At 35.8% G+C, this 17,390-nt stretch overlaps 1 protein-coding gene across 1 annotated transcript in view; it reads right to left on the bottom strand.

The window, feature by feature from the left end:
* DNAH5 (dynein axonemal heavy chain 5) overlaps positions 1 to 17,390 on the bottom strand; it is a 1,226,896-nt gene that overhangs the window by 1,146,754 nt on the left and 62,752 nt on the right. The window contains exon 6 of the mRNA XM_044065791.1: positions 11,772 to 11,948. Coding sequence (XP_043921726.1) covers positions 11,772 to 11,948 — 177 coding nt within the window. The remainder of the gene's footprint in view (positions 1 to 11,771; positions 11,949 to 17,390) is intronic.

Genomic DNA, 17,390 nt, shown 5'->3' with positions numbered 1-17,390 from the left:
GTCTTAAATAAATCTGCCACTGGAGTACCACAAAGATTCTGATTACCGAGGAAGGTATCTAGAAGCTTTCCTTAATGTCATCAGGCAAAGCCTGAAGATGAAGCCAGGAATATCTCCTTATGACAGAGCTTGAAGTAGAAGCTCTAGAGGAGGCATCAGCAGCATCATAACTACACCTAATGGAGTGAAAAACTACCTGAGATGTGGATGCCACCAAAGAAGGAGCAGTGAACTTAGCCTTGGCATCAGGCAGGTCAGACAGAACCCTTCCAGTTGAAACAAAAGCGATAAAATATATCTGGTCATTTGAGTTTAATAATTAATGGCATAAAATGCCAATGTGGCAAAAGTGTATAGTGGATATAAAAAGTTTACACACCCCTGTTAAAAGGCCAGGTTTTTGTGATATAAAAAAATGAGACCAAAATAAATAATTTCAAAACTTTTGCCACCTTTAATGTGACCTATAACCTGTACAAGTCAATTGAAAAACAAACAAATCTGTTAGGGGAAAAAAATATAAAAAATAAAAAACGTACAATATGCTGGTTGCATAAGTATGCACACCCTTAAACTAACACTTTGTTGTGTGTGCACACCCTTAAACTAATACTTTGTTGAAGCACCTTTTGAATTAATTACAGCATTCAGTCTTCTTGTGTACACACCTACCATCAATTAAAGAGACTCTGATTAACCTCAGATAAAGTTCAGCTGTCCTAGTAGGATTTTCCTGACATTTACTCAGTTGCCTGCTACAGCAAAAGCAATGGTTCGCAGAGAGCTTACAAAGCATCAAAGGGATCTCGTTGTTGAAAGGTATCAGTCAGGAGAAGGGTAGAAAAAAATTTCCATGGTTGGATATACCATGGAACTCAGTGAAGACAGTCATCAAAAAGTGTAGAAAATATGGGACAACAGTGACATTGCAAAGAACTGGACGTCCCTCCAAAACTGATGAAAAGACAAGACGAAAACTGGTCAGGGAAGCTGCCAAGAGACCTACAACAACAGTGAAGTAGCTGCAGGAATTTCTGGCAAGTACTGGTTGTGTACTACATGTGACAACAATCTCCCGTATTCTCCATATGTCTGGACTATGGGGTAAGGTTGCAAGATGGAAGCCTTTTCTTACACAGAAAAACATCCAGACCCAGCTAAAAATTGTAAAACAATACATCAAGTCTCCCAAAAGGATGTGAGAAAATGTGTTATGGTCTGATGAGACCAAGGCTGAACTTTTTGTCCACAATTCCAAAAGGTATGTTTGGCACAAAAACAACACTTCACATCACCAAAAGAACACCATCCCCATAGTGAAGCATGGTGGTGGCAGTATCATGCTTTGGGGTTACTTTTCTTCAGCTGGAACTGGGGCTTTAGTCAAGGTGGAGGGTATTATGAACAGTTCCAAATATCAGTCACTTTTGGCCCAAAACCCTCAGGTGTCTGCCAGAAAGCTGAAGATGAATAGGAACTTCACCTCTCAACACAACAATGACCCCAAGCATACATCCAAATCAACAAGAATGGCTTCACCAGAAGAAAATTAAAGTTTTGGAATGGCCCGACCAGAGCTCAGACCTAAATCCAACAGAAAATCTGTGGGGTGACCTAAAGAGGGCTGTGCACAAGAGATGTCCTCGCAATCTGACAGATTTAGAGTGCATTTGCAAGGAAGAGTAGGCAAATATTGCCAAGTCAAGATGTGCAATGCTGATAGACTCCTACCCTAGAAGACTGAATGCTGTAATTAAAACAAAAGATGCTTCAACAAAGTATTAGTTTAAGGGTGTGTACACACAGGAAAGTATTAGTTTAAGGGTGTGCACACTTATGCAACCAGTGTATTGTATGTTTTTTATATTTTTCCCCTAACAGATTTGTTTGTTTTTTCAACTGAATTGTACAAGTTATAGATCATATTAAAGGTGGGAAAATTTTGAAATGATTTATTGTGGTCTCATTTTTTTATATCACAAAAAACTGGCATTTTAACAGGGGTGTGTGTGTAAACTTTTTATACCCACTGTAGATCTTCCTCAGCCTCTCCATTTTTCAACTATCCTTGTCTAAGGGAAGAAGCTTAGAGGAAGGCAAAGGCCAAGAAGACTTATCAGCAGACACAGATACTACAGCAGGGTCAGAAGAAGGACACTTATAAAGAAACTTGAAAGCCTCAAGCACCTTACAAAATTGGTCAAACTTTTTAGGGGAAAGGAGGTTGGGAATTGGAAGCCACAGAACCAGCTGAAAAAAGTATCCAACAGAGCAGCCAAAACAGGAGGAATATCAGAAGACTTAGAGGAGTCCATCTGCAACAACACATATCTTTTCTGGATGTCAGAAACTTGGCAGCAGTACCACTTAAAATGCTGCATCACGTGAACAACTGTATCCCTAAGGACTTTAGGATTTCTAATCATCAGAGCCATACTCCAAGGATAATGGCATTTGTGAGGAGTAGGCCAAGGAATCCTCATCAGAGTCCAATTTCTTAGCAGAGAAATCAGGTTTTCTGGATATTTTATGAGCAGAGGACCAAGGAATGTCAGGAAATGCCCCCCCCCCCCCAGGTGTCTCAAAGCCATCAGGGCATTAAATATGCCCGAAGTAAAATCCTGCCACTCCTTCTGAGGATCTTTGGGACTGGGATAAATGTTTAGTTTTCTGTCTTTTTTTAAGGGGAAAGTCTACTTTATTGGACCTCGGTGGTTCAGAACCCTGCCTTGACTCACAGTACCAGGCACCTCCAAACAAATTAAGTTCTGGGAAATCCCCCTACATCTCTTGGATATGATCAGCCATGGTTCCACCTCCATGTCCTTAGAGGGCATGCGAGAAGCATTTCCATGCCAGACTCTAAGAGGGATGCGGCAGAGGGAACCAATGTCAGCAGTGGAAAGTCTTCAGGGGTATCATACACCTCAAGAGAGACATCCAGCAGAGGCTTGACTGCAGCAGTATCAGACTTTGACTTGTTAGCCTTTTTCTTAAGAGAGCTTTACCTCAGGGCAGGTGGATTCATCCACAGTACCCTCAGCCAACAACTTGAGACAGTGGTTCTCAAGATAACTGGAAAGAGAAGACAGAAGACTGCAGACAGTCTTTAGCACAAACATCTGGCAAACAGAACACTGAGTGTGGTCATGAGAATCACTTAGACAACACAAACACTTGTGATGATCTTTACCGAGACACACTGACATTTCCATATCTTGGATGACATGAACTCTCGAAATGCACTATAAAAGAAAAGAAATTCCAATGGGGTATTTATCTGCAAAAAGCTCAATATAACCAGCACAATGAAAGGCATTCAGATGGATGTACAACTATGGTGTTCAGACTGGCGGCAAAGAAGTTCTGAGTCTGGAGCACACCCATACATCACATTTATGCCAAATGCTGATGCAGGGAGCATGTGTCTGACATACAACACTGGTAAGAGTTAAAGGCTTTGGTATACTAGCCGGACGTGGGGCTATCTTTGGCATGAGATCCCACAGGATATGAATAATGCAACAGTGATATGGAAGGGCTTACTCAATTCAGCTAGATGAGGTGATTCAAATGGAGTAAGTGTAAGTTTTTTAAGCACTGCAGACACTTATTTTCTAGGAGGATGGCTATGTAAAACCCCTTCCAAAAACTGTTGGACTTTAGGACAGGTAGAAGTGGGGAGGTGAGAGTCTAATGGCAGACAAGCAGAAATGGCTGAAAGATGGCTCTTGATAGAACAGTAAGATAGGCCAGAGGATAACTGACACAAATATTCTAGAACCAGAGGCATCTGGGACTTATAAAATTTCTAGTTCTAAGTATGTCACCAGCTAGAAAATCTTATACAATTACACGTATAGGATTTCCTAGTAGAAGGATTTTTCACTACCTTCAGTACCTGCAGCACGTTTTCAAAAAAAAAAAAGTGTCTAAAACATATCAAAACATTACCATCCAGGCAGTCAACTGAAGTATTTTCAGGATAGGGTGTACAAAACAAGCCCTTCTTATGTAAGCAAGAACATTCTTTTGGAAAGACTGTGGTAATTGCCCTTGGCCAGTTTAAAAAAAAGGGAGAACCACTGCTGTCTGTGCCAAAGGGGAGACACCACCACTATTTTTGGGAAGTCCTTCCATATATCTTTAAAATAACCCTGGATATCAGTGGAAAAGGTGAAAAATTACAGAGGAGCATTCCTGTGCATGGGAAAGAGGAAAGCATCTGTTATTTCAGGTCTGTTTGCAAGGAACCATGGAGCAGAATTGATTTAGTTGTCTGTTTTGAAAGGAGGCAAACAGATCTATTTGAGGTGTTCCCCAGAGTTGGGTAAATTCCTAGAAGATCCCCTAGGTGCAGTTCTATTAATGAGGGTCTGTCCTAGTCCTGCTCAGCTTGTCTGCTATGTTTTGCTCTGATGGAATGTACGAAGCCTGAAGGATCATAATTGATCAGAGTTGCTACCTCCCAGGCTACCATAGCAAGTCTGAAAGAGATAACAGTTGGTACTCCCTTGTTTGTTTACATGCTACATCGCTGTGGTGTTGTCTGAGATAACTTGCTGAGGTCCTGGAGACCAAAGATGATTTACAGCTTGTACACCACTGATTACTGCCAGCATCTCTTTGACTTTTGGGTGCTTTTGTCTGTCCTGATTGTTCTTCAGATCTTGCACTTTCACTCCTTTTGATATAGCCAACTAAGTAAAGTCTGAGTCATTTGCTGTGAAAGACTGAGAAGGTGGTGGGTGGGACAAGGGAAGACCTCAGCTGGGAGATAACTGGTCTACCCACCACAATAACTTCCTTCTTACAAACCTAGCACTGGAATCTGAAAAGATAAAAAGGTGTTGATGCTGAGACTAGATGGGTCTAAGGTACCGTTGATTTCTTTCTCATGTGAAGTCTGGCCAAAGGATTCAAGAGAATCAGAAAAGCCATGAAATACAGAATCCTGAAAAATTCACTAAGATGTCAGAGAAAGGTTGGAAAAGCTCAGGAAATTTTCTTTGTACAGTTTTGCTCAACAGCAAGAAACTCCCTTTCAAAGACATCCCAGAAAAACTATTCTGCAGGAAGAAATGAAGTGATGATTTATGTAAGTTCACCTGAAATTCCATTCTGAAAAGGAGTTTCTTGACATATGTCAGAGAATCTTGACAATTGGGAAAAGACTGAAATATAAGATAATTGTGCAAATATTGAAAGATGTGAATGCCTTGAGAATGTAATATTCCATGTAAAACTGAGAAAGAATATTTGCAAAACCTGGATTATACAAATAAACAAGATAACATAGTACAAATTTCCCTTCAGTAAATCAAAGGAGGACAAAAGCTGAACCATCCTCATCTTTTTTACAATCCTCTCTCTCTAACATTTGTATTAAATCTCCACATTTTAAGAAATGACAAATGTAAATATATTAATAGAAAATAAAACAAACCACTGCAACATTTCTAGCTCTGGAAATCACACCCAACTTATACTGCTTGATAAATGTAGGCACAGAAGTCCAGGTAGCTGACTCAAGAACAGAGTTAGTATCCAAACCCTTGAAAAAGCACCAGAAGAAGCCACAGCCCAAGTAGAATGAACCTTAACAGAAGAAGAAAGGCACTTGCCATGGAATGTATAACAAAAAGAAATATACTTAGAAATCCAAGAAAGAAATTATTTGCTTGGAAACAGCCAAACCTAAGGATCTAGGATGAAAGGAAACAAAGAGCTGATCAGATTTACGAAAAGTCTTAGTCTTATTCAAATAAAATCTGAGATGTCTAGGCACATTCAAGGTGTGCATCACCTTTTCATTAGCTTACTGCAGAGAAGAGAAAAAAGTGAGCAAATGAATAGACTGAGTAAGAGATAACTCATTCACCACCTTGGGCATAAAAAAGGATTAGTATGAAGGGACACCCTGTCCTTATGGAAAACTAAAAAAGAAGGACAAGCCATAAGGGCTTGAAGCTCAGACAGCCATCTGGCATAAGTAAGGGCTAACAAAAGAATAGTCTTCCAAGAACAATGCTGTAAGGAAGCTGAAGAGGCAGGCTCCCTGGGAGGTCTACTATGAAGGATGCCTTTAAGAAACGGTTTAACTTCAAATCTAGAAGCTAAAGGAGGTGATAAAAAGGCCGACAAGCAGAGAAAGCTGATAAGTTGGCCTTAACAAAAAAATAAGCCAACCCAGCATTGAGCAATAAGAGAGAACCAAAGGAAAATCCACAGAAAGTGAATCCAGGTTACAAGAAAGGCACCAAACAGAAAAACTCTTCAGCTTTGATAAACAGGATTTCCTAGTTGTGGTCTTCATGGCCTCTTGCAGTGCCCTAAGCACATCCTCAGATAAAAGGTGTCTGTATGGAATCAAAATCCTATCACTCACAGTGGACAGGGGAGGATGGATGAGAGATCTGTTGTCTTGTGTAAGCAGATCCACCCTGTGAAGTAAATTGTACAGACTGCCCTTGGCTAAATGCAGAATAAGAGGGGACCAATTCCATCTGGGCCAAAAGGGAGTTACCAGCAAGATTTTCGGAGCATCCTGTTGTATTTTGAACAGGACTTTTGGAATGAGGGGAAGGGGAGGAAAGGCATAAAGAAACATCCCCTTCCAGGAAAAAGAAAGGGCGTCCACCTTCCAGACCAGAGGAACTTGGACTCTGGCACAAAAAATAGTAAGTTCTCTGTTCAGAGGGAGGCAACTAGATCTACTTGAGGAGTACCCCACAGGTGAACAATGTCCAGAAACACATCCCTGTGAGGCATCCCCTTGTGGGATTGTGTTATTGACCTACTCAGAGAGTCTGCTACAGTGTTCTGACCTGAGGGAATATAAACTGCCTGAACAGTCAAACGGTACTGGATAGCTAGTTCCCACACTACAACAGCCAACCAGCAAAGGAGGTAAGATCTCACCCCTTGCTTGTTGACATACCACATCACTGTGTTGTTTTCTGTATACACCTTGAAACACCCTGGGGAGAAGAGAGGATGAAAAGCTTGAAGAGCCACAAGAAGAGCTCTCGTCTCCTTTACATCGATATGGTCTTTCCTCTGTTGAGGCAATAAAGGACCCTGCCAGGGTTGAATGATTGTATTTTGATAGCCCCCCTTCTCAAACTTAGAGCTACAAAATTATAAGTTACAGTTTAGCAAACAACCTGGATCCTTGAATTACACTTTTTCAAAAGAAATGTGGTTTTATGCATTTGTTCTCTGTATTTTTTTAAATGTTTTAACATAATCCATTTAAAATGGTTCAAAACATTATTTTAGGTCTTACTCCATTGCTCATTTATCTTTTATTTCAATAAGAGGAAACATCATTATTGAATTTTTTAAAAAAATGTGTTTTATTTATTAATAAAATGTTCATATTTCTATAGTGTGATTTCATAGGTGATCACAAGATGGTGCAATAAATCAACAGAATGATTTTTCTTTCCTTTATATGGAATAGCTTATATTGCACAATAACATGTTTTATATTCCAACATATTTATTATTTTAATTGTATTTTAAATTATATATTGGATGCTTTTTTTACGTAGAGGAATTTTGTGAAAAGGTTTTTGTCATAGAAAATATATTTTATGGAATTATTAAAGGTTTTAGGTAAACGTCAATTATGTGTATTAAAATGCTTTGTGATAGGTTCTGTCTTAATTGGGATTGGTATAAATACTTAATTATGTTTTTTTCAGCCCACATCTGATGATGTTTTACAAATGAAAACGTAATTCAGAACTTTAATGCAGAGCTTTGTTTTAGTGCTTTGGTTGTGACATTAAAGGAAGAGAATTCGACTGTCTGCGAGCTTTATTGTACACCTTCCCAGGTCTATTGTTTGTTTTACAAGTAATCTTTGTAGACTTAGTGCAATTTTCTTTGGATTTTTTGGCAGCCATAAAAGCCAAGGTAGCAGAGGTGTGAACCTTTTTACCTAGGCTTTCCATAATCCTACTGTCTTTATCAGAAGGAAGAAGCTTTGTAGAAGGCAGTGGTTGAGATGGCTTGTCAGATGCCACAGACACCACACAAGTGTCAAATGAAGGACATCTATAAGGAAGTTACAGTTCTCAGGCACCCTGTAAAACCTATCAGTTTTGTTGGGGGCAGGGGGGCTGGTAGTCTGGAACCTGACACCCAGTAGAAAAGGCATCCAACAAGCCAGCCAAAACAAGAGAGACAGCAGAAGGTCTGGGAGAGTCCATTTGTAGAAGCTTGTAAACCTCTGCTGCACCTCATAAACCTGAACACAATCCCATTTAAAAAATTCCATCATCCTGGAAATTGTGTCCCCCAAAGGAAATTTCCTCAAAAGGAGTGTTAGGATTAGTAGACTCCTTCACCTCAGAACCATAATCTAAAGGGGAAGGAATCTGGGATGAATAAGCAAGGAATGCCTCATCTGAATCTAACTCTTCCTCAGAGGAATCCTGTTCCCTAGGCCTCTAAAGAGGAGTTAAGGATCAAGGTGGAAGAGGAATACAAACTCCTATTTTTAACATACCTTTACTGAATTATCACTTGTGACATAGGCAATTTTACATTTATACAAAATTAATCAGTAAAAAAAAAACTAACAGAAAAATCTAGTCAACCTAGACTTTTCACTGTGTGATACCCTGAAACCTCTTGCATTACAGGAGATATGAGATATATGCAAATGATCCCATAAGGACACCAGGTGTTTCAACTATATGGCAATTCTGAATGTCCATGAATTTTTCTTTTAAAGTCTGTTAAAAACAAATTTAGACCAATAAAGCCAAACCCCACTAGCTGTGGAGATATATCTTTCGGCCTTATATGATCTGCACAGCATATGTGGAATGTTTGGCTCACATTTGGAACTATAGGGTTGTTGTACCTAACTGATGTCCATTATCATTAGGGTGACTGCAAAATATCCCAAATAACAGTCCAAAAACAAAGAGTACAAAGATCAGACAGAATTAATAAAAAAAAAATCTAGCCAAGCTATACCCTGAAACCTCTTGCATTAGAGGAGACATGGAATATATGCAAATGACCCCATAAGGACATCAGGTGTATCAGCTATATGGCAAGAGGTTAATAATCATTCTGCTCTGCCAATAAGACATTACTACCACAAATCTACCATTTTGTCTTTTTTCTTGCATCTTCTTTTACTACTTGAGCCCCTCAAGCAATCAGTATTGCTTTTCCCCTTTTCCTTTGTCCTTGATAACCTTCTGAATGTCCACCCTGAAATTCTTTTTTTGTGAAATTCACATGCTAATTTCTATACAAACATGTCTCCTGCAACACTGCTATTTACACCTTATACTTTTTAACATATTTCAATGCTCTATGCTTCTTGTCTATACCTGTAAGGCCATTCACATTCAAGTATACTATGCAAAGATTATCCATTATGAAAACGCTATTTATCCCACCTAGTATACATGACAGTTGTTTTAAATATATACTTCTAACATATAGATATATATAGAATATATACTTCTAATGCACGTGCATTTGTTTTGTAGGTGGATCTCTTATGTAGTTGCTTCTTCTCATCTCCATTTGAACCCACAACATATTTTAAGACTTTTTGCCTTAATGAAAGCACTGAAGAAATAGATCCTCCTTAACGTACAACAAATGTACATTTATTTTCAAGAAAATGAGAGATACCCCACAAGCATTAATTGTTGTAAAATTAAAGTTGCCCATGCTAAACTGCATCTTACAACCTCTGTTCCCACTTACAATGACTAGTACATGTTCTTTTCATATCTATGTTCCCATATCAGATGTGAAAATGAGTTTGCATGCTTTCAGAAAAAATTTAGCCCTAAGAAAAAGTGCACTGGTTACCTTTAAGTAGGCAAACTAAATTGTGCACCATTATATTAAATTAAATAAAGTATTAAAGCTGCTGGGAAGGCAACTACTCATATAACTTATTTACTTCCCACAGTTTCAAACTTCATTTATTTTTCATTAAGCTACTTACCAATGCACCTTTAAATGTTAATTATATTATGCCTTGAACATTTCACCCAGAACATAGTGTTCAGACCTGTCATTTTGCACCTGCATACTCATTGCCTTCAAGAAGAAACAATACAGAAAACAGAAAGCAATTATGTAAATGCATGAAAATAGCTTTGTCGATTTAATTCAAGTTAGACTGTTTGTAGAGTTCTCTGGATTCAATGCTAGCAGAAGAGTAGCTGATTCAACCAGCACCCTGAGCCAGTACTATGAACCAGCACCCCACCCCCTCAGCTACTGTTGCGTAGGTTTTGGTTAAAACACTAGATCATATGATTTTGATAATTTGAAATTCAACCTTTTAGTCAATCGTGTAAAACAGATTCCTTTTGAAACAGGTCTTCATTAGAAGCCAGTGTATAGAAAGGCAGCCATGGAAAAGCAAAACAAGTATTTTGGTGGAATTACCTAAACAAGTTGTTAACTGCACTCTTTTCTCACAAATCAGAATGTACCTGTCTTGTCGCATATATGTCTGTTTTTTAGCCAATAATTATGATTAGTCAGTTCTGGGTTATTGATCTATTGATATGAATGTAGATTTCTGACATAAAAATAAAACACTGCCCAGTTGTTTTAAGACTATTGTTCTAAATAGAAGAGCCTAAGTTACTGATATCTCTCAAAGAAAAGATATAGTTGAAGCAGATGAAAAGGCATGACTGCAATAAGCAGCAAACTGTAGGATTACATAGCTGACTACCTATAGGAGTACATGATACGTGTTATTCAGGTACATCAGCATGCCCCAATAAACAGTGGTCATGTGCTGACTGTGAAATGATTCTGACTAATAGGAATGCCACATTTTTCTGTATTAGATTAGTTATAGGAGTTAAGTTCTAAATATTCCCCTCTGCTTCACCTGTAGTGTTCAATGTGTGAACCATCTGTACAGATACACCTGCTGAACACTATGGAGTAATAAACAAAGCAACCTACTAATTCAGTGCTGATAATTCAAGGTAGTAAATAAAGTAAAATGATAGTTCAAGGCTGATAATTACTACTGACAGTCTGCTTTGTTCATCACTTTATTTTTCATTTAGTTGACTGAAGACCATAAATTTAAACAACATATAGTCAGACACATGGGATAAAGCTCTGACCCTACCGTAGATGACCTCAGTTCACTTAGCAAACCTGGAGGCTAGAGTAGCTGACTGAGGAAGAAATTGGAATAAGTGGTAGAAGTTGTCTTGGTCACAAGGGAAGTTGAAATGAGCATCTGTGTCATACAGCAGAAGCAGCAGCGGCATGCTGTTAGAACAGAGCTCTAGTCCTACTAATCAGTGCAAGGCAATGCACTGGGATAAGCTGTACGGAAACCGGTACCTGGCACAAGTATTGTAGATTCAGCTTTTGCAGTATGTAAGCTGTCTGGCTTCTAAGAGGAGGGGAGACAGGGCTTAAAATCTCTTCCACTAACCTGTCTGCATGATGGCCTTCTTGTGGTCATCTAGTCCCTACTACAGCTGAAAGGCTGACAAGAAACGGGAATGAAAGCTTATTGCAGTCTGGGTGGAGGGGCTGATGATCACCAAGAAAGAAAGAAAAACGTTCAGTAAAAAGTATCAGAAAGTCCATTTTATGACTGTCTATACTTTACAAAATATCTATATGAACAAGAAACAAACTAGAGAAAATACATTCTCAATAGAAATGTGTGTCCACTATAAATTCTGCTCTTAAATGTGAAGTTTAAACATCAATAATGTTCAAAATACATAGATAATTACCTTGTGGGGAATTAAACCTTGCAACATGTTAATGCTTTGTGTGATTATAAATGCTTCTAGCATCTCCATTGTGTATTCCAAAGACTGGATGCTGAATCTATACAGCTCTGGGAAAGACTTTGAGTATAGTTTCCTCAATATTTCTGCTTCTTGTTGAGAACGTTTTTTCAGCCAGCCCTGAAACAAGAGAAGAGATGAAGAGACTTATTACTACTTCGGAATAAAGAAATTCCGTCATCGTGTCACAGTTAAGATTTCATTGTCTAGAAATATTTCAGTCTAATCTCCAGAGATAACATATGTAGTTGTAATTGTCTTAAACATGTGGAAAGATTACAATTTGATACACTTAAGTAAAAGTACTCCAGTTCCCCAGAAAACAAAAGTTTAGTGTAAGACAATTATAACAGTCTTTATGGTTTGATTAAGTGTGCTTCTTTTCTTTCTGAAATCACGCACATTTTCTGTGTAATGGAATTCTTCTCTTCTAAGCACCCCAATATAACTGAAACCAAGCAGGGCATTACTAAGACAAAAATAAATATAAAATAACTCCTGCAACAATAATTCTGGTCTATATGCTGGTATACAGAATTACAATAACACCTTCGGATATATGTTAAAACCAAGTAAAACTCGGGGAATTCTGTATTAAATTATACCAAATTATACCTAGTTTCTAAGCTGTAGTTGGAGAAAAGGCTGTATTCATTATATAAAATTGCATTTATGAATAAAAAGGAGAAAAGAAGGAAATTTTCCTCTTCAAAATCTGTTGTATCTCCATTGTTAAAAAGAAATGCATGCTACAGACAAGTTTGAGGTAAATGATATAAACGACAAACGGATATCTGAATGGCAGCATTAGCTTAGGCAATAAGACTATATACACATTAAACTAGCAAAGGCCAAAGAAGTAGTGTTTTCAATTTCACTATTCCAGACGGTTAACATCAGTACAATGCTTAGCTAATGTTTCCCAAACCAAGACACATCCATAAAACACTGACTGCCCTTGAGTTAAATAAGGGAGGAGAGACAGCATCACATATATTTTATCAAAAAGAGGACACTTAGTTATAATACACAAAAAGCACAGGAAAATCTGTTTAGAAAAATATATACATTAGGCAGTAAAAGTTACAGCTTTGAAAACATAAGTAAAATATGCTTGGCTAATACTTCGCAAAACAGGAGATTTCAAAATTTATTAATTGTACTCTGAGGCAATGAAGGGAAGAGGCAGGTACCATATACCGGTGTGCTGTTATACAGAGTTCCCAATTACCTGAGTTGGTGATAGCTCAGGTGGATGTAAAAGATCCCTGTGTACTTATAAAAAAAGAGTAGGGGTGCTTTACTAAAACATGATTTTAATATTTTTCTCATATACATACATATTAAACCAACATATATACATTTTATATATCTATATATGTGTGTGTGTGTGTGTCTGTGTGTGTGTGTATGTGTGTGTGTATTCTTTCATATATGTGCTTGCAATTAAATACAGAACCTCCTCCCACTTTTACAATTACAAAATTCAAAACATTTATATTTGACATCTTTATTAGACTTGCCATAGCCAAACACACTCATCCCCCAAAATCTAAAATCACATCACTTCTCCTTACTGTTCAAAACTGTAAGCAGTTATCTTCACTTATAGACCTAATACTCAGCAAACAAATTAGATCAAACGATAATGCTACAGATCACTGAATAACATGTAATCTTTAAATATCATTAACAATGATATTCATAAGAATTGATGCACAATTAATATTTTCCTTCTCCTTTTTTATGTCCTTTTGGCAACTGGTTTCATATTTATCCCTTTCAACATATATAATTACTCTAAATAAAAGTTGTAACTTACTTTCTCTAAATTGTAAAAAGAATTCCCATTCCCATGACCATCCATACATTTCTGTTATCTATTATTTTGTTAAAACAGTTAACTACTTAAACAAGTTGTAGATATTAGACTTCTCAATAATGTCTCTTCAAAATGTAATAGCCAGTCTCTCTCGTCTTTGCATTTTGCTCTAAAAATATACTAATTTCCACTTCTATATGTCCTTCCTGCTTACACATGCATTAAAAAAATGTTAATAGAAATGTTTCAAATATTAATCACAAAATGTTTCTTTTTCAAGATGTATAAAAGAAAACATTTCTTGAGGCTTCACATCTAAAGGAGCAAGTACATCATCCCACAAAAATATATTTCTTTACCAATGTCTTTTCAAACTGTTATTTTTATCAGTGGCCCCATCATAGTCTTTGTTGCCTGAATGCCAGTTCTACCTTACACAGTTGATACTGCTGCATAGGAACACTGCTGTTCCTTAACTTTCTGCTTTGTATGTGCAATTATTCCTGTAGTAGCTCCATATATGCAACATTGCATCTATTTTCAGAAACTTTGACACTTCAAATTCTAGCTCATAAAACTAATTTGGCAACATAAAATTTAAAACTAAATTCATCATCTCCATCACCTAGACATATGCATAATCTAGCATTGAAAATAAAAAGACAAACCAAAGCAAACAATATCACGAACATTATTCATGAGGGGAAAAAGAACAAAAAAGTATCAGTATAAATGACATTCTTGATGTTTTTAAATACCACTATGCCAAACACTACAGAACAGACAAGGACAATATCAATTTCTCAAATATAGAAGTAAACTTTCCTAAAATAAAGAAAACACCAGAAACACTAAAATTAGACATTCAAAAACAAATCTCTCATAAAGAAGTTATTGAAAAAAATTAAAGAAAGTAAATGCAATAAAGCTCCAGGAAGTGACAGAATAGTAATTGAATTATATGAAACAGTCCCAACTTCTGTAACTTCGATTTTCCACAAAACTCTAACTGAAATACTAACACAAAACATAAAACCGCCCTCATGGAGATACTCACTAATTACACCCATCATAAAGGAAAACAAAAACCTTAAACAATGTAGTTCTTACAGTCAAATTTCTCTACTCAATAATGATTAGAACATGTCTATATTAGTCAATAGAATTAAAAAAATCCTTGATACACATCATAAATGAAGATCAAACAGGTTTCATAAATAACAGACATACTTATGAGAACATTCAAAGAATTCTAACCCTTGCTGACATACCAGAGATAACCAAGAAGCCCTTTTAATTGCACTAGACATAGAAAAAGCCTTTGATGCATTAAACTGGGATTATCTTTTTAAAGCACTAGAACTTTATGAATTTCCTCTTATCTTTATCTCTTTGATAAAAAATCTATACAAAAATAATTTTGCATATGTAAAACTTGGGCTTTTTACTTCTGAAGCATAGCGATAACTAAAGGTACAAAACAAGGTTGTCCAATTTCCCCTATTTATTTGCACTAGCTATTAAAGTATTTGCCTCTTCAATTCGATACAATTCTCAAATTAAAGGGATTGATATACATGGTCGATTTAATTCCAAAATTATGTTAGTTACAGATGATGTACTTCTTACTCTCTTTCAAAATAATCTTTAAATTAATTAGATATGCAAGTGAAAAAATGTTATTCCATTTCAGGTCTTCACTTTAACAAAACAAAGTCTAATTATATGACATTGAACAAAAACAGTGACTTTCTATTAAATGGAAATCATATCATTGGTAAACAAGTCCACACTATAAATTATTTAGGAATTAACCTATGTAAAAATATAGAAGAAACCTTAACTACAAAGTATAATAATATTATAAATACTATAAAAGCACATATAGTAAAATGGAATAAAATGTATCTAGGATTTGAGGATGGATTACAATTAATAAAAAGGATATTACTTCCAAAAATAATATATATAGCACAATCTATTGCTATGATACCAAATAAACAATCTTTAAAAGAAACAAACTCAATTCTTTTAAAATGTCTATGGTACCCTAAACAAAACAGAGTAGCTTTTACACATCATATCACACCATGGGAAAAAGGAGGGATCAACTTCCCGGATATAGAGACATATATTAAAGCCTCTTTTTTCAGAATAATCATAAACTGGATAGATCCAAATTATTCTTCCAGTTGGAAAACTCTACATACTATTATTTTTTCAAATTAAAATAACATAAAACATCTTATGCTAAATTATCAAAACAACAAACTATGCCACATTTTGTGTGTCAACTTTCAACACAATATATCAAAAACTTCAAAACCTACTAATCTAAAATATATAAACTACATTTATAATTCCTTTAGAAGATTTATTAATACCAATAGAGTTATAAAATTATGGATAGAGCTATTAACTCCTATCAGCTCCACAAAAAAAAATGTTTAATAAGATACATAAAAATGTTTTCACCACTTGGGGAAAAAAATGTTATTTGTTGGCAGCACTGTATAAATAATCAAAAAGTACTAGACAGTCAACATATAACAAGTACCTATGATCTTTCAACCACTGACTGGCTAATACTTCAAAGTGTATCAACACATGCACAAGATCTATACAGAATAATTAATAATTCCTCTTTCAAAACTAAACCTAAATTTATAAAATATTTGAATGAAATCATAATAATCACAATTGGACAAACATAACTTAAAAATTATACAAACTTTTAAGTAACTATAAAGTTAAAACTCAACAAAACTATTGGAATTTCATCACAAAAGGACATTCAATAAATCTATCAATGGAAAGTAAAACTAACTTATTATACTCCATTAAATTAACTTCCAATTCACAATTTTGGAAAATATACATGTGAAAATTCCTGCATAAAGTGTTTTATACACCCAATAAATTAGCCAAATTTAACTCTTCCAATAATGTTACTTGGAGATGTTTACAAAAATGTGAAGCAGATTGGACACACATTTTATTTGATTGCATTAATGTAAAAAAATACTGGGAAGAGATTAGCAACTTCCTACAAGCTATATTCACAGACACATTTGTATTATATAAGTCTCTAATATTTTTTGAATGTTAATGAAAAGAGAGAAATGAAGAAAAATGATTCATATCTATTATGGACTATACTAGCAGTTGCTAGGATGTGCATTACAAGAAAATGGAAATCCACCTCTGAACTAACTACCAAAGAATTTTTGAGATTATTAAAAGAAATGGCACTGATGGAAGTCAAGGAGTTGAGAATTGCTCCTAAATTATGGAATAATAATCCATGGAAGAAGATTCTTTCTCTCCTTGAGACATTAAAAATAGAATCAGACTCTTCTTGAATGAAAGGAGGGGAAAAAAGGAAAATACTTGTCTATGTATTACATAAATTCTGTCTTATAATTTATTTTGGGCCAAGTGTAAATATTATATATAGAATGTTATGATGTTTTACTTATTTAGATAAATGTTAATTAAGTTATTCATTATTTCTGAGAAAAAATTACTACAAAATTTTTGAAAGACACTTCAAATCCCCCAATAAAGTTTCTGACAACTATAACATTACTCCAGGCAAACATTTCTCAAAGTCCAATCAAAGCAAAGAAGATTCATTTACAAACTCCCACTAAAATGGCTTCAAGTCCATTGGACTACACCTCAATTATTTTTCCTTTTTGTTTAATATTTTGTGCCGTTTTTGCACTCTGCAGTTATTG

The sequence above is a fragment of the Protopterus annectens genome, chromosome 3.part0 (genome assembly GCF_019279795.1).
Source record: "Protopterus annectens isolate FY-2018-M chromosome 3.part0, PAN1.0, whole genome shotgun sequence".
Taxonomy (NCBI): Eukaryota; Metazoa; Chordata; order Ceratodontiformes; family Protopteridae; genus Protopterus; species Protopterus annectens.
This window is presented reverse-complemented; position numbering and strand designations above follow the sequence as displayed.